The 25706-nt window shown below is 39.1% G+C and overlaps 2 protein-coding genes across 7 annotated transcripts; one reads left to right on the top strand and one right to left on the bottom strand.

The window, feature by feature from the left end:
- The first annotated feature begins 4608 nt into the window (after window positions 1-4608).
- On the top strand, window positions 4609-8893 carry LOC104229007 (elongation factor 2). Its single transcript, XM_070153321.1, has 3 exons — window positions 4609-4669; window positions 5812-5947; window positions 6234-8893. Exons 2-3 carry the CDS (start codon window positions 5857-5859, stop codon window positions 8672-8674), a joined length of 2532 nt encoding a protein of 843 aa, XP_070009422.1. The 5' UTR covers window positions 4609-4669; window positions 5812-5856; the 3' UTR covers window positions 8675-8893.
- A 2797-nt stretch (window positions 8894-11690) lies between these two features.
- On the bottom strand, window positions 11691-18611 carry LOC104229006 (uncharacterized). 6 transcript variants are annotated; one of them, XR_011401501.1, is made up of 4 exons: window positions 18238-18611; window positions 16213-17541; window positions 15024-15822; window positions 11691-13003 (listed from the first exon to the last, which is right to left on the bottom strand). XR_011401501.1 is itself a non-coding variant. In XM_009781572.2 (2 exons), exon 2 carries the CDS (start codon window positions 17537-17539, stop codon window positions 16418-16420), a length of 1122 nt encoding a protein of 373 aa, XP_009779874.1. In that variant the 5' UTR covers window positions 17540-17541; window positions 18238-18611; the 3' UTR covers window positions 15943-16417. The 6 variants fall into 6 exon arrangements, 1 of the variants encoding a protein (XP_009779874.1); XR_011401500.1 differs by having other exon boundaries at window positions 15024-15819; XR_011401502.1 differs by having other exon boundaries at window positions 15024-15338.
- Window positions 18612-25706: the final 7095 nt, after the last annotated feature.

Raw genomic sequence — 25706 nt, 5'->3', positions numbered from 1 at the left:
CCAGACTGGCCCACCATAAACTCACAGAGATAACACCTCGCCCCTCGATCGGGTAATCACAAGCCATCGAGGCACATCTGATACTGAGCGCCCATGCGCGCATACGAACGTGTGGAAGGAATTTCAAAAGTTTCTTTTCAAGATGAATCAAGGACGCACGATAAGAATTCAAGAATGTGAAGTTTTCCTAAAGGTTCTGCAGCCTCTCGAGGATAAATACAGACGTCTCCGTACCGATCCGCGAGACTCTACTAAACCGGCTCATAACTCGCGAGACCAATTAACCTAGGCTCTGATACCAACTTGTCACGACCCCAACCCCGGTCATGATGGCGCCCAACACACTGCTAGGCAAGCCCGACCATTCAACAACATTATCCCAAATTCTTATTCAGATTATAGATAAATATCACAGAGAATTTACTAAGTCATTTCATTCAAGTGTATAATTAATAATAAAATTTTGCGGAAGTTCAATTAAAATACCATACCATAGCCCAACAGAATCCGGTGTCACGAATATGAGCCTCTAATACAGAATATCCACCTATTACAAGTTTGTCTAGGAAAAATACAGAATAAAAGATAGAGATAGAGGGGAGGGATCAAGGCTGCGAATGCCATGCAGCTACCTCAATACTCCCGAATACTGCTGTTCAGCTAAACAAATCCTCACTCAACCTGTGGTGTACCTGGATCTACACGCAAGGTGCAGGGAGTAATGTGAGTACTTCGACCCAGTGAGTAATAAACATAAATAAAGGCTGAGAATAAGAAATCATGGAAAAACACAAAGTAAACTATAACTGGCAGTTTAGAACAACAAATAGTGAAGTAACAAGTCAATTAAGTCAGAGTACCAAATACTGAGACAGGTATAACAGATAAAAACAAATGCAAGAGTGCAATGCAATGCATATGATGGTACACTCTAGTACCCACTGTGGCGTGCAGCACGAGCCATCCATTTATTTATCATCGACGACGCTCACTGGGGGTGTGTGCAGACTCCGGAGGGGCTCCTACAGCCCAAGCGCAATATCAAGCCATCTGGTGGCATCAAATCTAGGCCCTCGGCCTCATATCAATCTCAGTATAATCAACCAGGCTCTCGGCCTCAATATCAATGTACTCAACCAGGCTCTCGGCCTCAATATCAATGTAATACTGCTGCGGCGCGCAGCCCGATCCATGCTCAGTCCAGAAACCATCATAAGCCCCATTGGCATTTGTAAAACAGTAGTTCTCAGCCCGAAATATCATTTAGAAATATCATTTAAGTTTTTAAATCTTAGAAAGATGGCTGAGTTTGCAAAACAGTATTTAAAACCTTGGACTGAGGTCAAATGATATGCAAAATATGCGAAAGCAGTGATATCAATCCCTGAAGGATTCAAATAATTGGCAAGAAGCCCAAATGTAACAATTAAATCTAAGTAAGGATGATTCTCAATTTAGTTCAAGTAGAAAACACGGTACAAATATCTCTCGGGACGGACCAAGTCACAATCCCCAATGGTGCTCTACCCCATGCGCGTTATCCGGCGTGCAAGTCACCTCAATATAGCATTACGATGTGAAATTCCGGGGTTTCAAACCCTCAGGACATCATTTACATCAATTACTCACCTCAAGACGGTCAAAGTATAGCTTGCTATGCCCTTGCCACTCAAATTACCCTCCTCGTGCGACGAATCTGCCCAAAATCACAACGAATATGTCGCATTATGCTAAAGAGACAATACCCAATCGAAAGCAATCGAAAAATATCAAAATTTACTAATTTGACAAAACCCGAGCCCTGGGCCGATGTCTCGAAAAATCAGAAAATTAACATCACCGGATTCCTTGTCTCGCCACGAGTCTATACATACCAAGATCTCCCAAATCCGAGTTCAAATGACCCATCAAATCCTAATGGTTTGGTTTCAAAATTCAAGCCCTAGTTCTTGATTTGTAGGCTTATATTTCATGAATCTCTAGGTGAAATTCACAATAAAAACGAGTTCTAAGTCCAAGAAACTTACCTCAAGTCGTTCCCCCTTGAATCTCCACCAAGAAGCTCTCAAAATGATCAACCATGGAGGAAAAATGACCCAAAATCGCGGATGAAGTGTTTTATAAACTCACTGCCCAGAATTTTTTCGGAAGTACTGTTCATGCGTGCGGTCACTGTTCACCCGCGCAGTTACTGTTCACGTGCGGTTACTATTTACGCTGCTAAAAAATACAGCAGCAACCAAAGAAATTGTAGCACTTTTCTTTTTACTAAAATGGCTCTAACTCCATCATACGAACTCGGAATTTGATGATTCTTGTTCCTATGAGTCACAAATAATGATATGAACATAGTCCTTCAATCGAAACTCAATTCAGAGCTCGTTTGCTCAGTGCAATATTCATTTCGCTCGTTAAACAATTAACTCATGTTTCGTGTCAAAAACCCAATCGCGACTTGAAGAAATTAGACCAAACTTTTCAGATCACTCCTATAATTCATTATTTAAATTTTGGAAATCTCGAAATAAAATTTCGATCTCTAGAACTAAAAATGGACCTTTGGATCATTACATGCTTATGCTCAAACGGCAAAACTCTTCCAAAAACTCTTCCAAAACTTATCCGAGCCTCATGGGACCCTGACCAAATATGCCAACATAATTTATAACATTATTCAAACCTCTTTCAATCATCAAAACACCTCAAACAACATCAAATTACCCAAAACTCATCGAATTCAAGCCTAATTTTCTAAAAACTTCCGAAATACACTTTCGATCAAAAACCCGACCAAAGCACGTCCGAATGACCTGAAATTTTGCATACATATCTCAAATCACCTAACTAAGCTACAACAGCTCTCGGAATTCCATTCCGACTCTCGGATCAAAATCTCACCTATCAACCGGAATTCGCCAAAATACTAACTTCGCCAATTCAAGCCTAATTCTACACCGGACCTCCAAAATTACTTCCGATCACACTCCTAAGTCACAAATCATCCCCCGAAGCTAATCGAATCATCGGAATTCAAATCCGAGCTCTCTAACACATAAGTCAACGTCTGATTGACTTTTCCAAAACAAACCTTCCTTAAAGAGACTAAGTGTCTCATTTCCTACTAAAACCAATCCAAATCAACTCGTTTACACCCAACACTGATAATGAAGCATAAAGAAATAGGAAATGGGGAAAACGAGGCGGTAACTCATGAGACGACAGGTCGGGTCGTCACACTGTTGGGGTATGATTTTAGGAGATTTTTGAACCTTCTTCTTTTTTGAAGGTTTGACAATTGGAGAAACTTTGATTTTTTTGTAGGTTTTGGGATAACTTCTTCTTCGGCGAAATCATCATCACGTGCAATACTTTTTCTCTTCTGCTTTACTAATTTAGCAGATGTCGAAGCTTCACCAGCATCCCTTTCATGCTTGAGTTTTGTTCGAGCTTCTGCCCTAGTTTCACGAGGGGAAAGCTTGGACTTTATCTCTGGTTTTGCATGTGTTGATTTCACTATTTTTTGGGGGAATCCTGTGAGAAAATACCCAAATCAAAATTAGAAATATCACCAACATTAGCTTTTTTAGGGTTATTCTTCGAAAATCCTTTCTTATTCATCATAAGGGGAGGAAAATTTTAAGATGTTATTGATTTCGTAGGATTTTGAGAGAGAAATCAGAAAGTTTGAGAGAGATTATAAAAGATTTTTGAACAAAAATGAAAAAGAGCGTTAATGGAGGGAGAGAGTATCAGAATCGTGGGGTGTATGGACAGAGAAACGTGGGAGGAGTGGGTTATGTATGTTAGCGAGATTATATGAGTTAAATGATTCTCATTAAATTTCTAAAATACATATGATTGGTAAATTGTATATGCCTATGTAATTAAATTGAAACTTGAGTAGTGAGGGTAATAATATTTCAAATAGTGTATACAACAACAACAATAATATACCCAGTATTATTCCACATTGTGGGGTCTGGGGAGGGTAGTGTGTACACAGAACTTACCCCTACCTTGTGAGGATAGAGAGGATGTTTCCAATAGACTCTCGGCTCAGGAAAGCATAAGCACCACATTAATGAAAATATAGACAAGGGATAGTACCAAAAAACATATAAAAGAAGAAAAAAAAATAACAAGACAATAAGGTAATCAACAATGAAAGAAAACGACGGTTAGTCATAAAAATCTACTATCAACAGAAAGTGAGACTGCGCGCCAATACTAATGTTATGAACACTCTAGACTACCTAGTCTACTACCCTAATCCTCGACTTCCATACCTTCCTATCAACGATCATATCCTCGATCTGCTGAATCTGTGCCATGTATTACCTAATCACCTCGACCCACCTCTTCTTTGGCCTACCTGTACATCTCTGTAGGCCCTCCAAATTTCAAGTAGTGTATAGGAAGATAAAAATCCCTTTATGCATTATTCCGAAAACAAATAGTTATTGCTGGACCATGGGCTTTGAATACTCCCAACTCTCTCCTACATTCAGGTAACGCCCATTAAAGATACAAGGCCCCAAAAAGCCCATCATTCCAGCCCATAAATCGACTGTTACAAATAGTATATAATACCCTTATAGCAGCAGCAGCATGAGGGATTTTAGTGTTGCAAAGAGAAGACCTCGCCGCCTCCTTCTCTTCTCTCTGCACTGTAAGGCCTTCATTTTCCATCTCTTTTCATTCTTTCATGTATATTTTTCGTATAATCTTTTTTATGCTAATCGTAGTTTTAGCCTATTTTTTTACAATAAGTGTTTTATCGATAACTCAGTTGTTTTCATTTCCCTTGTATATATAATACTAGTTTTGTTTCTTAAAACCGTTTCTTTTTTAGTTGAAGATTTTGGATCTTTGTTTACCCAGCTTTTTTTAAGGTTACTAAATTAGTATAAAATTCACATCGTTCAATTATGTATTGAAATGCTAACCCAATTGAGTGAAAGAGATGTTGTTTTCTTTTGAAATACTTTTCTAATATTACTTCTTTGCATAGGTATCATGTTATTCATTAAGTATTAAGATTGATAATAAAACATTTTAGGTAGGAGATATACGGTTTAAACAGCTGGAATAACCTGAAATTTGTCACAAATAAGTGATATGTGTTGGGTTGGGATGTCGCCTAATCTATTTTAAGATTTATGTCTACGTCATATAGGTATATAAATGATATGAATCATGGGAGCTGTTCATAATATTTGGTTGTTAAATAGGTGCGAATATCTCAATCACTTGTTTGATGTTTTTGGTTTATGTCTTAGGATTTGTATTTTGGTTTATGGCATAACAATTTGGCTGTTGAGTTTTTTCATTTCTGATGAATTCCTGATAGATGTATGTGTATATATGTATATGTATATCCGTTTGTGTAGATATATGAGAGTGTGTGTGTGTGTGTGTTAAAATTGCGTCTAGCTAGTGTCTGTAGTTCGCAAGCATGATGGACTCTGATAAACATAGAGCTTCCTTTTAAAAAACTTTATGTTTTCTGGTGTGTCTTTTTAGAATTTATCTTTTGAAATTTTCATGGTTTAGTTATTAATTTATTATTGAACCTTTGAATGTCTGTCTATTTCTTATATGTGTGTGGATTCTACCTAGTAACAATTTTGAAACCTTCACACATGTGAGATGTGTTATAGTTCTACCTGTTGTTCCGTTTGGATCTTTTAGATTAGATTGCTGTTTGATAATTGGGGGCTTAGCCACATGGATCTGATTTTTAGAGTAATAAACTATGTTTTGGTGGATCTTTTTGGTTAGTCTAATTTGTGTTGTGGTTTCAAATGTCAGGAACATAAACAATTCTGTAGCTGTTACAGTTAACAAGTATTCAAGATGGTGAAGTTCACAGCTGAAGAGCTTAGAAACATTATGGACTACAAGCATAACATTCGTAATATGTCTGTTATTGCTCATGTGGACCATGGTAAGCAACTGAAATAATTCTGATGATGTTGCTTAGTTATAGTTTTTCTGTAGAAATTTTTTTCTCATGTCGAGTAAGAGTAACTTTATTGCCCACTGATCATCTGGAGTTAATCTTGACATTAACATCATACTATTATATATTTTTTGGGTAGTACAATTTTGCTTAATGGTATTTCATTAGTTTTCTTCTCCAGTTTCCCTGTCCGTCCACAGAACAGATTCGAGGTATTGGTAATAGCATACCATCTCTGGTTCTAATTTCCTGATTATCTTTGATCTGACAGGAAAATCTACCCTTACCGACTCTCTGGTGGCGGCTGCTGGTATTATTGCTCAGGAAGTCGCAGGTGATGTCAGAATGACAGATACACGTGCAGATGAAGCTGAGCGTGGTATCACCATCAAGTCCACTGGTATTTCACTATATTATCAGATGACTGATGAATCCTTGAAGAACTTCAAGGGAGAGAGAAATGGGAACGAGTACCTCATTAACCTCATTGATTCACCTGGGCACGTTGACTTCTCATCTGAAGTGACTGCTGCCCTTCGTATTACTGATGGTGCACTTGTTGTGGTTGACTGTGTAGAAGGTGTCTGTGTCCAGACAGAGACTGTGCTCCGTCAGGCCCTCGGTGAAAGGATTCGCCCTGTCTTGACGGTTAACAAGATGGACAGGTGTTTCCTTGAGCTTCAGGTTGATGGAGAGGAGGCTTATCAGACATTTTCCAGGGTTATTGAGAATGCTAATGTCATCATGGCTACATATGAGGATCCCCTTCTCGGTGATGTCCAGGTCTATCCCGAGAAAGGTACTGTTGCTTTCTCTGCTGGATTGCACGGGTGGGCTTTCACTCTCACCAACTTTGCCAAGATGTATGCTTCCAAGTTTGGAGTTGACGAGTCTAAGATGATGGAAAGGCTGTGGGGTGAGAACTTCTTTGACCCTGCCACTAAAAAGTGGACCACCAAAAACACAGGGTCTGCTACATGCAAGCGTGGGTTTGTTCAATTTTGTTATGAGCCAATCAAGCAGATTATTAACACTTGCATGAACGATCAAAAAGATAAGCTCTGGCCGATGTTGCAGAAGCTTGGTGTAACCATGAAATCTGAGGAGAAAGAGTTGATGGGCAAAGCACTAATGAAGCGTGTGATGCAGACCTGGCTTCCTGCAAGTACTGCTCTTCTGGAAATGATGATCTTTCATCTGCCATCTCCTTCCACAGCTCAAAGATACCGTGTGGAAAACCTGTACGAGGGACCTCTTGATGATCAATATGCCAATGCCATCAGGAACTGTGACCCAGAAGGGCCACTTATGCTTTATGTATCCAAAATGATTCCAGCATCAGACAAGGGTAGATTCTTTGCTTTTGGTCGTGTGTTTGCTGGTAAGGTTTGTACTGGCATGAAGGTCAGAATCATGGGTCCCAACTATGTACCTGGTGAAAAGAAGGATTTGTATGTTAAGAATGTGCAAAGAACTGTTATTTGGATGGGTAAGAAGCAAGAAACTGTTGAGGATGTCCCCTGTGGTAACACTGTTGCTATGGTCGGTCTGGATCAATTTATTACCAAGAATGCAACATTGACCAATGAGAAGGAAGTGGAGGCCCATCCAATCAGGGCAATGAAGTTTTCTGTCTCACCAGTTGTGCGTGTCGCTGTTCAGTGCAAGCTTGCATCTGACCTTCCCAAGCTTGTTGAAGGGTTGAAGCGTCTGGCTAAGTCTGATCCTATGGTTCTTTGTTCTATTGAAGAGTCTGGAGAGCATATCATTGCTGGTGCTGGAGAACTCCACCTTGAGATCTGCTTGAAGGACTTGCAGGATGATTTCATGGGTGGTGCTGAGATTATAGTGTCTGATCCTGTTGTGTCCTTCCGTGAGACTGTACTTGAGAAGTCTTGTCGGACTGTGATGAGCAAGTCCCCTAACAAGCATAACCGTTTGTACATGGAAGCTAGACCCATGGAGGAAGGGCTTGCTGAGGCTATTGACGATGGACGCATTGGCCCTAGGGATGATCCCAAAGTTCGTTCCAAGATCTTGTCTGAGGAGTTTGGTTGGGACAAGGATCTTGCAAAGAAAATTTGGTGCTTTGGTCCAGAGACAACTGGTCCCAACATGGTGGTGGATATGTGTAAGGGAGTTCAGTACCTGAATGAAATTAAGGATTCTGTTGTTGCTGGTTTCCAGTGGGCTTCCAAGGAAGGTGCATTGGCTGAAGAGAACATGAGAGGTATTTGCTTTGAAGTCTGTGATGTTGTTCTTCATGCTGATGCTATTCACAGGGGTGGTGGCCAAGTTATTCCCACTGCTAGGAGGGTTATTTATGCTTCTCAGCTTACTGCCAAGCCCCGCCTGTTGGAGCCCGTTTACCTTGTGGAGATTCAGGCTCCAGAGCAAGCCCTTGGTGGCATCTATGGTGTTCTGAACCAGAAGCGTGGACATGTGTTCGAGGAGATGCAGAGGCCAGGAACTCCTCTTTACAATATCAAGGCATACCTTCCTGTCATCGAGTCGTTTGGATTCTCAGGTACCTTGAGGGCTGCTACATCTGGTCAAGCTTTCCCACAATGTGTGTTCGATCATTGGGACATGATGTCATCTGATCCATTGGATGCTGGTACACAAGCTCATCAACTCGTCCTTGATATCCGCAAGAGGAAGGGTTTGAAGCAGGCAGTGACTCCTCTGTCTGAGTTTGAGGACAAGCTATAAAGATGGATTGTCCGAGCTGGCAAAAGATATTTAACCTGCTCAATTGGAGCTTCTATAGTTTTGTTTGCAATTGTCTGTTTGGTTATTAATATGAACTTTTCTTAAATTAGGATGCTAGTTTGTAAGCTTGTTGTTGCGGGACTTGTTACACCTGTCTTTTACGGTGTTAAGAGTGTTACTGCCGTGTTTTATTTAAAGATGTCTTTCAGTTCATTTAAATATTTTTCTACTGCTCATCAAGCTGTTACCTAACAACTGCAGTTTTGTGGAAGGGGACGATGTCTTCTTCTATTTCCATTGACTGGTAATTAATTAGCTTAAATGTAATATGACTTGGAATGCACGAAAATCACTAGAAGCGAAAAGACAATCACTCTAGGAGTCTTCGACCAATGGAACCTCCGATGGAAGTACATGGTTCCATTTAGTGGTTTTAAGTGTGGTTTGTAAAGGGATATGATAACTGACAGCAGTATTGCTAACCAAGAAGCAACCAAACCGACAAACCGCACCAATCCGAATCAAATCGAGAAAAAAACCCGACTATGATTTAGTGTTGGAAAAAAAACCCCGACCATAATTGGTTTGGTTTGGTTTTAACTAAAGAAAGTCAAACCGAAATCAAACCAACCCGACATTACATATATAAAATTTTTAATATATTTAATATATAAATATACTTATTGTGATATAATTTATAAATATTTCTTAAACTTTTCATAATTTTATCTTTTTAAGGTATTATTTCAAGGTAGGACTTGGAACTTTTGAATGTTCCAATAAGTTTATAGCCATTAATATTAGTAACTTAAATAATATTAACAAAAGCCCAAACCAAAATCAAATCAATGCTAATGCTAACAAAATACATTCAATTCAATATTACGAACAACAATGTATTGCATATCTATTTTTTGTTTTGCAATAATTTAGATAAAAATGCATAACCTATTTTCTTTAGCATAACCTATGTATGACTTAGTACTTTTAGATTATGTTTATTTTTATTATGACTTTTTAATTAGCAATATTTATATTACAATTTTATTGTCTTTATTGTTGAATATTCTAGGATAATGTCATGACACATCTCATATTTTGTATTATTTTCTTGAAAAATACCTTATATAGTTGTATCTTACTAGGATTACAGAAATATTTTGAGCACAAGTTATATGTTTTGTGCTACGAAGATTTTACCGGAAAAAACCCGAAAAAACCCGAAAACCCGAGAAAAATCAAGATTGAAAAACCCGAGTTTTATTGGTTTGGTTTGGTCTTTAGATTTAATAACCCGACCCAATTGATTTAATTTGGTAATTGCAAAATTCGAACCAAGCCGACCTATGTACACCCCTAAGTCAGCACAGTCGAAACACTACGTTGGAATGAGAGTGATTTGTAACACGATTGAAGAAATGACTATTATCACGCAACTCTTTCTAAAATTTATAGATGGTCCATTATTCTCAATTTGCAGGTTCTACTTACATCATTCAGATGTGCCTTGACATGAATATGCTAGTTCTCCTGCTTCTCTGTTCAAACATTTTAGTTTGATGACAGTGACTTTGGTATGTGTCCAAAAGAAAACCCCTAAAGGTAAAAGAGAGCAAGGGTGTAATTTGTTCTATTTTCTTAATGTCAAAACTTAATCTCACTCCTTCCTGGTGCTCACGTGTCTGCTTTCTATTAAAAACATAAAGGGAATTGTTGCGATATCTTGGTACTTTTAACTTATTGCATGAGGTATGGCTGCGTAGGAATGGCAATAGGGCAGAGTAGGACGATGCGGGTTAAGTTTTCCCCTGCCAAAATTTGCCCTGCCCCGTTTAACTCCCTGCCCTATTTAGACCTCCCCGCCCTGCTAGGCTGCTAATCTTCTTCTTTTACCGTTTTCTTTATTTTTATTGTTGAAATAAAATATTTTCCCGATTCATTTGTAACTAAGCAAAATAAAGTAGTATTATATTTATGTTCACAAACACGTCTCTGAACTATCAACTTGTTAGATCTATATGATTTTTAAAGTTACCACCCGTTTACGACTAATTATTAAGTCTCCCTTATTGATTAATGCTTAATGACTTTATTTGTTGCTATAATGTTATATTCATTTGAAATGTTTGTTTTTTAACAGGGAGTACAATTTATTTGGTTTAAATGTAAAACCAGTAAAAGTAACCTCAAATAATGAAAATAGATTAGAATATTAAGTTTGGGATTAACATAGAATACTTTTTACCAGAAATTAGATGGAAGATAACTGGGAGCCCATGTTCTTCCTTTTAATTTTTGTCTCCGTTAACAATATTCAGATTTAATATTATCTTTTATTCAACAGTATTGTTGGGTATCGTATAAATAGTGATTCGATCTTCATTTAAGTGTTAGTATATAGTATTAGGAGAGCTAATTGTAATTTTAGAAAATTAGAAAGAAGCTATTATAATTTACAGGAACTATTTCAATTGACTCTTAAATATCAGCTTCTTTCCTTTCATAGTATCAACAGGAAAATTGGAAAGTGTTGCTACCAGTTTCAAGGATAAAAAGAGAAGCATCACAAGAGAAATGGATACCTATACCTGCCCTGCCCTATTAAGAATTTTCAAAAATCAAAGTTTGCCGTGCCCCGCCCTGTTAAGTATTTGCCCTGCTCTGCCCCCTTTCCCCATTGCCATCCCTATTAATTGCCGTGCCCTGCCCCATTGCCATCCCTATTAATTGCGTGGATATTTGGTCTGATGAGCTTCTCTAGTAAATTTACAAGGATTGTTTCTGTAAGCCGATAGAAGAGAATCAGAATTGCAACACAGCAGATCACTTAGAACTCATCGTATATGCTGGACCCAAATTCAAATAGGGATAACACATCTTCCCATCTAGAATTTCTGTAAGAGTCCACTCATTTTAAGCAGTTGCCAACCGTGGAACTGCTAGTTCTGAGAAATATGTAAAACATTAGTTTCCTGATCTTCGACATTGTGGAGGTCAAAGCTCAATTAAGGAACTAGGAGAACTACTCTCTATAACTAGTTAAACTCAAACATACATGCTACCAAACTGTACAAGTCACCAGTTTTACATAGTATCCTACACTAATTTCACAATTAGCAAAACGAATTGTCATATCCAGCAAATTTCTCTGGTCCAAATTTTTGACGACCGAGAGATAGAGAGAGGATGACTTGCACACACCACTTTTGACAAGGCTCTTGAGCTTCCTTGACCAATCTTAAAAGGGAAAATCTTGATTAGGCAATTAGCATACATCCTGGTAGGTGTATGCTCTTCTCAATCTTCTCCTAACGAAACCATAAATATAAAGACAAACAACATTCCCAACCTTATCCTACATGGCACAGCTTTGATCTCTGACGTGTGACAAATGAGAGATGCCCTAACCAATCATGATCTAGAAAATATCACTACTAAATTAAACACACAATCAAACAGCAGCCGTCCTTCGCCTAACAGTAACTTTAGTTAAGCTTCTAGCTTATTTTGAACCATCAGCAGATGCCAAATACTCTTGTGCGGCCAGTGAAGCAATTGGATCAAGTCCTGCAATCATGTCTACTGCTTTCAGTTTCAGCAGACTAGCACAGCAAATGACTCCTATGCTGCAGTCACTTACTGATACCCAGCTTTGCTAGTTCTCAACTGTGCAAATTACGCAGGGACACATACCCTTCATTTTCCATCGGTATATGCTCCCCGAATCTCTCCCTTTTTTTTTTGGATAACCAATAAATTGTTGAGAGCCAGCTGGTGCATGGTTCGAAACTTAGTGGATAATGTACCCGCCTCTTTACTCTTCATCACTTAAATACCAGGCTGTCTGCGGCAGAGTTCAAACCCGTGACGTGTGCTTAATCCACACATTACACTGCACTTTTACCATTAAACCAAAACAACGAAGGCTCCCCTCTCTCTCCTTATCCCCTCTCTCCTTTGAGAGCCCAAAAACTCTGAGGTTCCCAGTAAATTTAGTACAAAAAAATCACCACAAAAGAGGAATATCCAATTGGTTGAACTGAAGGATCAATTTATAAACATCTCGTAGAGGTCATATTGACTGCAGTAGCTGTGCTTATTAGGATCATGACTGGTTAAAGACTTTCAAGTAGCTGGAATCGTCTAGTTATTCACGCTGACGTACCATCATGCACCCAAAGACGAACAGATGCTGCTATATACCATGAGAAAGTTGTAGTGGTCACTGAACAATGTGCAGCAGAAAATCGATCTGTTGGTCTGGAGAAATTCCATCATTGATCAGGTTTAACTAAAGCAGGGGTAATTTGTCTTTGGAATCTTGAGAGCCTGAAAAGTCGGACACAACAGTTAGTCTCAAAACAACCAAATACCCAAACACCTGGACTTTCATGTCCATCAAAATTGTAGAGTAAGAAGAAGACAGGAAGACATTTTGAGAATGCACTCTCTGATGCTATTTGGGGGTAATGTGTACACATGTTCTAAACAATCTACAGAAAACAATGCACAAATTACCAGATTAAGATCTCCCTAATTGATTATAACAGATATATTGTGTATTCCCTGATCTCAGTCCTTAATTACAGATAGTAACAAATATTCTTGACAAAAATTATTTAGAGAAACAAAAAAAATGAAAGCCACAACGTAAGTATTAATCATCAAGCAGGAAATGGGACCAAAATAATCTTGCTCAAGTTCAAACACCAAGTGAGTAATTAAACTAAGAAACACTCTAAGAAAACAAATCAAAAGACCAAACTGCCTTCTCGTAAAAGGTACTACTTAATCCCATGTTTGTCTTCAACTGGTCTGGTAGAAAAGTGGCAGATTAGAAAATGCAGTATCTGGGACTGAGCGAATTTCTCCCACAGTAACACACCAACCCAACCCCTCCTCGGCCTACATTTGCATTTGCTTGGTCCCATGGACGAGTGGTAGATTCGAAACACACAGTTCCGGAATCAGCACGAATTTTCTCCACATTAATATCTCCACCCAACTTCATAGAAAAATATACCCCCCCATCCCATTTAGTGTGAAGGTTTTTGACCGGGCCCGGAGTTTAAGAAAGACAGACTTTTGAACCATATGGTTTTAATTGCCATGAGATTAGTGTGGCTATAAAATCATGTCATTAGGGGTAAAATGAAAACTTAAAGTTAAATTGCAATTAGATATAGAAAGGTGTCAATTCGGAAGAAAATAAAGGTGTCATTCTTTTCGGGATAGATTAAATGTAAGTGCATCACATAAAATGGAGAGGGATTAACATATTTTTGTGTGTGCTTGTGTGCGTGTGTTCCTTAAAAATCATTGTTGGAAGGCATTCTAGACCGAAACCACCAAAAGATGGAGTGTTATCGGAGTTCAAAACACGAACCATATTGATCAAAAGGAGACCAATTTTGGATCAGGTGCTCATAGCAAATGACTCCTGGAAACAGCCTCTCTGCCCCTCGGGGTAGGGGTAAGGTCTGCGTACATATTACCCTCCCCAGACCCCACTTGTGGGATTATACTGGGCCGTTGTTGTTGTTGTGCTCATAGCAAATGAATGGGAAAAAGAACTAGGTATAATGTGCAAAGTCGACATTGAAAAAACATATGACTATGTAAGCTGGGGGTTCTTTCTCAAAAACTCTCCGAAATGTGATTTGGAAGGAAATAGTTAAACTGGATAAGACATCGAATCAGCACATTCAAACTCTCTATTCTCATCAATGAGATACCAAAAGGCTTTTTTTGTCACTGAAAGGGGTATCAGGCAAGGGGACCCTCTCTCCACTTTCTTTTTATGTTGGTAATGGAGGGTTTAAGTAGGACGCTCAGGACAGCTGTACAGGAAGGATGGATAAAGGGTTTCAATGTATCCAGAGGACATCAAACAATCTCAGCAACTCAACATTTTATGAAGATGATAACTTGAGGCAGTGTTAGAGCCTCACATTGACTGGGGGAAAAGAAAGCTTCTTCCGGTCATGAATTCCAAAACATGGAGGAATTAGCAAATACTTTGGATTGCAGAATAGAAAGTTTACCAACTACATATCTGGGCCTTCCTCTTGGAGCAAAACACAGGTAAGATGCAATATGAAATGGGTGCTGGAAATATGTGAGAAAAGGCTAACCAGTTGGAAGAGACAATATTGTCAATGGGAGGTCATATGATTCTAATCAACAGTATTTTGAACTCTATTCATACATGTCCTTATTTCCCATGCCTGTCAAGGTGGAAGATAGGATTGACAGACTGAGAATCAAGAATAAAAGAGCAAATCATCTAGTTAAGTCGAGTAATGTATGCATAAAGAAAGAGGATGAGGAATGCAAATAAAAAACTTACGAGTATAGAATAAGAAGGACCAAATTGATTGTCATGTTTAGAAGGAACTTCAATGATTGGGAAATAGGAAGCATGATAAATTTCTTCATTGTCTTGGGCTCCTCCCGAGGTTTCTCTGATGGATCAGACCAGCTGTCTTGCGAAGCACAAAACAAAGGAATCTTCAGAGTCACATCAATTCAGTTCCGATGAGAGGACCAGACCAGATTGGTCGATGACCATTGAAGCAGATACGGATGTCAAAAGCACTCTATAAAGTGGCTTCCTAGAGTGCTTGGTCACTCAGGAAGCTTGCCTCTGCCTGACTCAAGAAAACTTATAAAGAAGAGGATATCAACTCAGTATAGGTTCTACATGTGTGGAGAAAAAGCTGAAAGTGCCAATCATTTGTGTCTACATTGCTCTACAGCCTTACACAGATCTGGCATCTATTTGCGAGTATTATGGAACTGGTATGAATCTTTTCACTGAGCTGCTAGAACGTTGGAACAACATATGTAGAAACAAGGGTTTGAGAAACAAGTTGGCCCACTATTCCAGCATGTATATTGTGGACATTACAAAAGAAAGAATAGAAGGTATTTTGAAAGGAAGATTAACTCAATCATGAAGATCAAAGCTGAGTGCTAACTTTAATTGCTTTGTTGGTGTAATTTGAAACATGTAAATGATGCTGAAACACTGTTAGATTATGCTGGCTCCCGAAATAGTTGAGCCAGGGACCCTCTTTTTTGCTTTTCAGATGTGGATCACTCGCAGCACCATCTTAGTGCTGCTGAATCGATAAATATTACCACTGCTGATCACAAAAAAAACGTGAAAAATAATAAGCAGGAAAAATCATTTGAAGATGAAAAGAAGTTGCATTTCATTTACTTTATTTTTTACAAGTCACCATAACTTTTATTGATGAAAAGAAGTTGCATTAATGCCTTTTCAATTCTACTGAAGAATCAAACATGATTAGGAAATAAGAGAGCCATAGCCTTACAAGCTGGAAATATTTGGATGAAATGAAGGGGAATATCAAGATCAAATGAATGAAAAATCAATTCCATAACATCAAATTGACTAATCCAAATTACACACAAAAAAGTAAGGTAGGGGTGGAACAATAGGAGCAAAGGTGCCACTTGTTACACCCTCAAAGGAGTAGTTTATGTAAAACTGTTGCATTGCGGTGCATCACCTGATAAAATTTGTGCTTGGTCAGTCCCATGTGCCAGTCACTTGCTGCCTGGATAGTCTTAGTTCCAGCTCTGCTAAACCATCTACTTCAATGAATTATTTCCTGAAATTATTTTAATTTCCAATGCGCATTCCATGTTGAAATGACACATGAAATGGGAAAAGCGAATTGGTAGTTCTCCTACATCTACAGGTCGGCGCCACTGCTACAATTGAGGAACTGAGAAGAATAAGCATCCATTTTCCCAGCGTAGTCTGATCTCTATACCAACCTGGAGTTTTTTCCCTCTAATGATTTTTCCCCATTTTCCAATGAGATTATAGTAACTTCCCCGCCATCTTAACTTCATCAAATAAGGATCACCAGTGTCATCATCTCGAGCATTAATATTTATCTGATGTTCATTTCTCAGTTGTTCTCGGGCTTGCTGTGACCAGTAAAACAGAATATGATCTTCAACAGCCTTGCCGGGCAAAGTAAGAAATGGATGATTGGTATCCACATCAGACAATGTAAGTGCCTTCTTAATAGGCCAATTATCCATCCCCGAAGCCGTGGCAACATACCGCTCCTGGGGAACTGAGAAGAACAAGCATTCATTCGCCCAACGCAACCTGATCTCTTTCCCAACACCAAGTCCCTTCTGCCGAATTATTGTTCCCCATTTCCCAATAAGGTTACAGTAATTTCCCCTCCACTTAAATTTCATTATATAACCTTCGCCGGTATCATAATCTCGGGCATTTACATTCACAGGCTCCTCCTTTCTCAGTTGTTCTTGTTGCTGAGCTGTCCAATGCACAAGAATATGATCCTCAACTAACCGACGGGGCAGAGGGAGAAATGGATGATTAGTGTCCACATCAGAGAGTGTCAAGATCTTCTTAATGGGCCAGTGGTCCTGCACCACGGGTGCTGCCACCATCCGAATTGGTGGGACTGCAACGATCTGCTGCTGCGGGACCGAGAAGTGTAAGCACCCATTTTCCCAACGTACTTTAATCTCTTGCCCAACATCAAGTCCTTTCCCTCGCACGACTCTGCCCCACTTACCAATAAGATTGTAATAGCTTCCCCGCCATTTCAACTTCATCACATACATCTCACCTGTATCATCATCTCGGGCATTAAAATCTACTTGGCCTTGGGCTCTCAAATGGTCTTGTTGTTGTGCTGTCATGTGCAATACAATGTGGTTCTCTACTTGTTGCCGAGACAAAGTGAGAAATGGATGAGTGATATCTACATCAGACAATGTGAGAGCCTTCTTGATAGGCCAAAGATCCTGCATTTGGGGTACAGCACTATAGTATGCTGCTCTTTTCATTTCTGCAACAACCATTGATAAGAATCAATTTACCGCAATGTTATAAAATTATCAACAACGTTATCAAAGAATCTCAATCAATTATGCCTCAAGCCCAAACTAGTTATAGGGTCAGTAATTGAATTCAGAGGAATTAGACTACTTTTACAGGGCAGTCAGCCTACGACACCCTCTTTTATTCGAGCTTGCGCCCTCAACATTTAAACCATTATATAGTAAGATTCCAACATATATTATGCGGATGACTAAATCATATTGTACACAAAAGTTTAACACAAAACCAAAACATTCTTGGCATTCAAAACCGGAAAGCAATGTTTCTGTTTCAGACTAAGAAAAGCACACTACTTTGACATCAATTAACCACAAAAGGGAAGAAACCAGACGTAATAATCAACACCAAAACCTAGTACCACAAGTACTACTACTACTACTACTACTACTACTACTACTACTACCACTACGCCTCAATTTTGAACATTTAAATCTTCAATACCCCAATTCTGTACCAAGTAACCTATTAATAATACACATGCCCAAATAAAAGTATGAAAATCTAGAAAGTCAACGACAAAATAGAGCATGCAGAAGAATCTTATTTTGCTACGTTAATCACTTCATAACGGTATCAGCTCACTCTGACCCAGAAAGGGGTTGAGAATAATAAAAAAAACAAAGGTGAATTATGGGGTTCTTACTTGTTGAAAACTAAGGAGTATGTCTTAGAAAACAGATCGAGAGAAGTTGAGTGGTAGCTATGGGTTAAGAAGTGTGTGTATATATAATAATGGGAAAGTGAATATTTGGAAAAGGTAGAGATCAATCACAAGGGTTTGGAGGGCCAACAAGAAGGAGAATGATGAACAAAAACACATTTTCTGAGGAGGAAAAGCATGTAAAGAGGAGGGGTTTCAATTGGGGCAAAAATAATGCAAATTGTCATGTCTTTTTTACCAGAGAGAGAGAGAATGATGATTGTGCAGGTGCTGATGCTTTTTGTGTGAAGAAGAAACAAGAAAATGAGGGTCAAGTTGAGAAATTGGGAGAGCCAACTGGTGTGATTTTAGGTTTTTTTCACTTCTCTACCCAAGATACGCTCCAACTAGTCCATTTTTTTGTCCTTTAAACAAAGTAAAAATTGCACGCCCTGCTTGGTGGCCTCCATTTAACTTATATTTATTTTTTAAAAAAGTTTTAACTTGTACCCACTTTTTAAACAACTTAAGTCCTCTTTCTCCTCCTCCTCCTTCGTTTTCTTTTTTTTCTTCTTCTTCTCCTTCTTCTTCTTTCTTCTGCTGCTGTTGGTGCTGCTATGAAACTTCACTTCATGGGATGATTGCCATAAGTATATTTATCAGATTATTTAAAAATAAATTATAAATAATTACGTAAGTTAGTAGATAATAATTTGTGAATATTTTCACATACGGAAAGTTTAAAGTCACACTTAGTGATTCTTTTAATGATAATTCTGTTCTTTTCACGTTTATTGTTTCCAAAATTTATGATTTAGATACTGTTGGCAATCTGATTAATTTATAGTAGTACTACACTATGAAACAATAAGGTGATTATTTATCTAGTATGTTAGAAAGCTTTTTCAAAAACTTCAGCGTATGTAGTGCTGAAGTTTTTACAAATGAACTAAATAAATTCAGCATCTTCTGCTGAAGTTTTTGAAAAAGCTTTATGACAAAACTAATGAATCCAGGACAAAAAAACTTCATGTGATGACCCGACCAGTCGTCTCATGCATTACCGCTCTGTTTTCCCCATTTCCGCTTCTTTATGCTTTGTTTATCCGTGTTATGGGGCATCGGGTTGGCCGGATCGAATTCGGAATGAATTTGGTAAAGTTTGAGACACTTAGTCTCTTTTGAGGAAGGTTTAATTGGAAAAGTCAACCGGATGTTGACTTATGTGTTAGAGGGTTCAGATGTGAGTTCCGATGGTTCAGTTAGTTTCGAGAGGTGATTTGGGACTTAGAAGCGTGATCAGAATAGGTTTTGGAGGTTCGAAGTAGATTTAGGCTTGAATTAGCGAAATCAGATTTTTGGCGATTTCCGGTTGATAGGTGAGATTGGATATAGGTGTCGGAATGGAATTCAAAGAGTTGCAGTAGTTTCGTTGTATCATTTGGGACGAGTGTGCAAAATTTTAAGTCATTCGGACGTGGTTTGGTCGGGTTTTTGATCAAAAGCAGAATTTAGAAGATTTTGAAAACTTAGGCTTGAATCGATGTGTTTTGGTCGATTTGATGTTGTTTGAGGTGTTTTGAAGATTGGTACAAGTTTGAATAAGGTTTTGGGATATATTGGGGCCTTTGGTTGAGGTCTCGAGGGCCTCGGGTGAGTTTCGGAGGGTTGAACGGACCATTTTAAGTTAAAGAAAAGTTGCAAATTTCTGTTCAGCTGTTGCAGGTATTTTACTCTTCGCGTTCGCGAGTGGACCCTCGCGTTCGCGAAGAGTCAGTTGAGGAAGGTGGAATTTAAGCCTTCGCATTCACGAGGATGGCTACGCGTTCGCGAAGGGTAGGTGTTTGTGCATCGTGTTCGCGGGGTAGTGTCGCGTTCGCATAGAAGAAAATGAGCGGCTGAGCTTCAGTGGATTTAATTCATCGCGTTCGCGATAGGTGGAACGCGATCGCGAAGGCCGTCTGAGTAAAGCATCACGTTCGCGATGTGGTGGTCGCGATCGCGAAAGAGGAATTTGGTCAAGGTTATTTTTGTGCTTCGCGAACGCGAGTCTTTGACCGCGTTCGCGAAGAAGGATTTTCAGGCCTGGACAGAAGGTTTAAAAGGCCGTCTTGTCCGCGAATGTGGGGTTTATTTCTTCCATTGTTGGTCGTTTTTGGAGCTATTTGAAGAAGATTGAAGAGGGATTCAAGGGGAATCACTTGGATGTAAGAATTTTGGACTTAAAACTCGATTCTATTGTGAAATCTACCAAATAAATCATGGAATCTAAGCCTAAAATTGAGGAATTAGGGCTTGAGATTAAGAGACTTTAAAATGAGAATTTGAGGGGTAATTTAGACTCTGATTTCAGTGTTCTTGGTATGTATGGACTCGTATGAGGATAAGGATTCCATTGACATGATTTTTATCGAGTTTCGAGACATGGGCCTGGGGGTCGGGTTTGGCCAATTTCAGGATTTTTGGTATTATTTGATTGTTTTCGCTTGGGCTTCCTTCCCTTAGCATATTTTGACGCCGTGATTCTGATTTTGAATAGATTCGACGCGAGTGGAGGCAAATTCGAGGGGCAAAGGCGTCGCAGAGTAGTATTTTTCACTGGCTTGAGGTAAGTAACCATTGTAAATCTAGAACTGAGGGTACAAACCCCGGTATTTGACTTATTTTGATAAATGCGGTGACGCACATGCTAGGTGACGAGCGTGTGGGCGTGCACCGATAGGGATTGTGACTTGGTCCATCCCGTAGCGACTATTGAGCCGCATATTTGATTTAAAACCTTATGATATTCCGTACTTTGGTCATTTATACTATATTATAGGCAGTATGACATGTTTGGGGCCTTGTGCCGACCTGTGGATACCCTTAGGGGCATTTTTACTGTTTTCCCTCACTTTATTTGTTGATGATGTTCTGATCGTCAATACCACACAAGAGGGGGGGGGGTGATTTGTGTGATACCCAATTTTCGGTTCTTCTAGGTGTTCTAACTACTACTGTTTGTGAAATAATAAGTACATAAAATAAAGAACACAGAGATTTTTACGTGAAAAATACCTGGCTCAAAAGGTGAAAAACCATGACCTACTACTGAGTAGGATTTTCCCAAACTTCCACTACAATCACTGAGCCAAAACAACATTTACAAAACTCTTGTAAACCTAAGGATTAACTCTAATCCGTTGTGACACACAGCCTCAACTGTTGTGACAATTTCAAGTTAGTTATAACTTGAACACTCTAAGTACCTAATACAATTGCTTCGTTGAAAGGTACAACGTTAAACCACCTACTACAATTGAACTAGAATAACAGAAAGACATAATGGAACTGGTTCTTCTATCTCGTTCAAGTAGCTTCAGGAGTGCACACTCAAATCTCACATAAATTGCTTGCAAAATCGCCTTGCTTTTTGCTCTCAATTTAGTTTAACTTCTGTGTTTATGCAATGCTTGTAAAAGAGAACAATCACTGTCATTTAATAGGTTAGTAATCAGAGTTTGATTGGGACTCAATTACTGATCTTCTATCGTAGTTGAGTCCTTGAAGATCTCAAACTCCAATACTATCTTTATCCTGGATTGTGTTCTCTTCATATAAGGAGACTTTCTCCCCTTATCCAATATGCAACCTTTTCGATTAGATCAGGAAATATTGTTGCTTGATCAGTATGACTTATCTCCTTCACGTGCACCTCACATGTATAGGTTGATCATGACTGTGCTTCACAAGATGGACCTGGTCCAGGACTGAGCTCATTTGTCATTCTTCAAAACTTCAACTGTTCTTGGGCCAACAAATTCCCCCTTTTTGATGATGACAAACTCTGTGCTTTTTACTGATCAAGGGACCTGTAAGAACTCAGCTTAACCATCAACACTAAACTTAGAAAATTCACTTATCATCAAGGACCAGGTTAATTAGGTTATAAATATCACTTATTTCAGAATAATGTGTAAAGCACAATATCTCTTCCTCCTTTTGGCATCATCGAAAAGTTGCATACACAATGTGAATCCCAGATTTTAATAAATACTCATGGCCACTGGGGCAACTGCAAGTGCAATCATGGTGCAATCATCAGTAATCAAACAAACATATTTAAACTATCAATGTCAGAATGATCATTGAACAAGAGAAAACAACATTTGCCATTGATAGAGATATGTTGCCACTAACAATCCACAAAAAGAAAGAAAAACATTCAAACCATGAGCAAAAAATAGAAAAATCCCTAATATGGGTCACTGGGGGTACTAGACCAGCTCAGGAGATAGAGGCTAGGAGTCCTAAGGCTTGGAGGAACTGGAGGGTTGAGTTTGGAGAAAATTCAGCATGTTCTAAAGAATTCCATCATTCTTCTCCTTTTCTTTGGCAAGCTCAATTCTGAGACCATCCCTCTCAGTTTCCACTTCAACTACACGAGCCTTGAACCTAGCAATTTCAGCATCCTTAGCTGCACATTCCTTAACCAGAGTCCTAACTTTGCTGTTGATGGGTGTCTTCAAAGATGAACCGGGTTCAACTGGAATGGCAATGATTGGATAGTCATAGGCAAGAAGAGTTTGATGCCAAAGTGTTCCTTGCTCGAGGCCATTTCCCATTTCTTCAGAGGCACATTTAGCCTGTCCAGAACTGTGGTTAGTATGAAGCCATATGGAGTAGCATGAGCCTTGGAGCCATTTATGACCCTGTCTAGCAGTTTGATAATGAAGGCAGGCCAGTTGATTTGCTTTCCTCTCTCCAGGCACTCCATAAGAACCAGATCCATGTAGTTAGCAGTGTGCCTTCTCTCTTGTCTGGGCAATAAGCACTTGTTGACAAATTCAAACACAACCTTGTGCTCAGGCCTCATCTCACTTTTCTGCACATCCCTGGCTTCATTCACCTCCTCTGAATCACAAAACCTCTTGGTGATTTCAAGGGCAGTAGGGAGGGAGTCCAGGCATGGACACCTTTGCCTAGTATAGTCATCAAACCCTTCAAAGGGTATGTCCAGGCTCTCTCCCAGTTTCTCTGCATCAAACTACTCTTGGACTCCCTTCACCAGGCTACTAGCAACTCCATCCTTAACAATAACATTTACCATAAATTCAATCAACACATTTCTGGCTAGCCTACCATCCATCTGAAGGACCATGTTCTTTCATCCCTGAGCGGCTAAAGCATCCACTAATCTCATCATACCTGGTTCCACCAGGTCCTTCAACAATCTACCTTTTAAAATCTTTCTTCAGCCAAAAATGACAAGCTTGTCCTGTTCCTTCTCAGAATCATTTTCTTCTTCTTCTCCACCCCAGTCATCATCATCAGAAACTTTTGTTTGTTTAGCTTTTACTGCAAATCTTGTCCTCTTAGCTAGTATGGGTTCAGCAGCCACATGCACAGAGGAAGACTTCTTAGAGGAAGTCTTGGGCTTTTTAGGCTTGGGTATAGGAACCTCCACTGTTGTACCCCTTTCTTGATGGACCAGGTTCATCTCCTCTTCCTCAATAACCTTTGAGGATTCTGCAATCTTTCCCTTTTCCTTATCCATTTTCTTTTTCTTACTTTCTTCTAAGGCTTTTTGTAGATCAGCTTCACTCTGTTTTACCTTGCTTCTTGTGGCTCTACCCCTAGGCACTGAAGAGGCAATAGGTGTTGGGGATAAAGCTTTTCTTTTCTTGGAAGGCTTGGGAACATTTGGGGCTTTTGTTGTTGGAGTTCTGCGTTTCTTTGGGTCATAGCTTGCCCCAACCTTTTTTAGTAGATCAACCAAGGTCTCTTCAGTAGATGAAATAGGTCACCTCTCTGTTTGCTCAGATGAACCAACCCCTCAGCAGCTTCCCCAGAACCACTTCCCCTATCTTCAGGCCACTCGTTTCTACTCTTTCATGTTCAACCCTACAAATAGCAGGTACTACACTATTCCCAATTCCCCTCTCTTCACCACATGCACCCTCTCTCTCTTTTTCTTTTTCATAATTCTTTTTACCTCCACTCCTACGTTTCTCAGGCAATTCAACATTCCTAATTGGTCCAAACAGAACAAACCTAGTCTCTAAGTTTTCAATCACAGATGAACTCACCTCAGTAGGAAATTCTTGAATCTTCTTAGAGTCAGAAGACCCATGTCCTTCCCCCTCAGTCGCTGATTGATATGATTTAGACTCAGAGCTGGTGTCAGAATTTAGAGCTTGGCTTTCTTTCATTTGGCTTGCTTTCAACCTTTCATTTAACGTCTTTCTCAAAGCCCCAGATGCTACAGTCTTTCAAGCAAGCATTTTCTGCCTTCGTAGTCTAGGTTTTGGGGATACACTAGGGAGAGTAGATGAGGATGAATTTGAGGGAGGTGGTGGTGGAGGAGTTCCAGGATTTTCTTGTGGGTTAGACATGATTGTCGATTTCTTGAAAGAGTTTGGGAATTTTGGAAAAAAGGGCAGGTGATAGTGAAGACGAGTTTTTGACGGTTTGGAGCTATGATGAAGGCTGTAGAATTGATGTGTATTTAAAGTGAATTCCACATTTAATAAGTAATGACAGCTTTTTGCAATGGTCAAATAGGAGTCTAATCAACCTGAAATTCTAGAATTTGAATGATCTATTTGGCTTCCCTAGATATTAGGCAAAAATTACGGTTTAGAGTTCTAGATGGACGGAACTAGTTCAATGCTAACGGATAGAGTTTTCTAGGAATTTGACAAGTATAGGACTTCTGCTCATGATTGAATTTTTAATCTTTCTAATTGTGTAGAATATAGAAAACATACCTGAACTTTCATATGAACCATACTGATGAACCAGGTTCTTTATTTAGAACTCTCTTGAACATGCCTCAAATGCCATAATAGAGAAAATTTTATAAGAGATCAGTGAGTCATATTAACACATGTCACAGGAGTATACTAATTAAAGTATGAAGCTGGGTAAGAATTAATCTAGATATTTACACATGATTAGAATTTCTAGCCAATTTTTTTTTTGTTTTTTTGTCAAATTTTTTTCATTGCATTCTGAGCTGGACCTATTAGGTGATCTTAATCATCCCTAATTCCAACTTGTTCCACTCAAAGTTTTCTCTACTCAGTGCTTTAGTGAAGATGTCAACAATTTGTTTATCAGTAGCACAAAATTCTATGGAGATCAATCCTTTCTCATAGTTATCTCTCAACAAGTGGTGTCTAACATCTATGTGTTTAGTCCTCTTATGATGTATATGGTTCTTTGTCATACTTATAGCACTAGTATTATCACAGAATATAGAAATGCAACCAATGTCAATTCCAAAATCTACTAGCTGCTATTTGATCCATAACAATTGAGCACAACAAGATGCTGCAACAACATATTCAGCCTCAGCAGTGGATAAGGCCACTGAATTTTGCTTTTTAGCGGCCCATGATACAAGGCATGAACCAAGAAAGTGAGTCATACCTGAGGTGTTTTTCCTATCCACAAGGAAACCTGCATAATCAGCATCAGCATATCCTACT

The sequence above is a fragment of the Nicotiana sylvestris genome, chromosome 8, assembly GCF_000393655.2.
Source record: "Nicotiana sylvestris chromosome 8, ASM39365v2, whole genome shotgun sequence".
Classification (NCBI taxonomy): domain Eukaryota; kingdom Viridiplantae; phylum Streptophyta; class Magnoliopsida; order Solanales; family Solanaceae; genus Nicotiana; species Nicotiana sylvestris.
The sequence above is the reverse complement of the archived record's forward strand: the minus strand, read 5'-3'. Positions and strand labels throughout refer to the sequence as shown.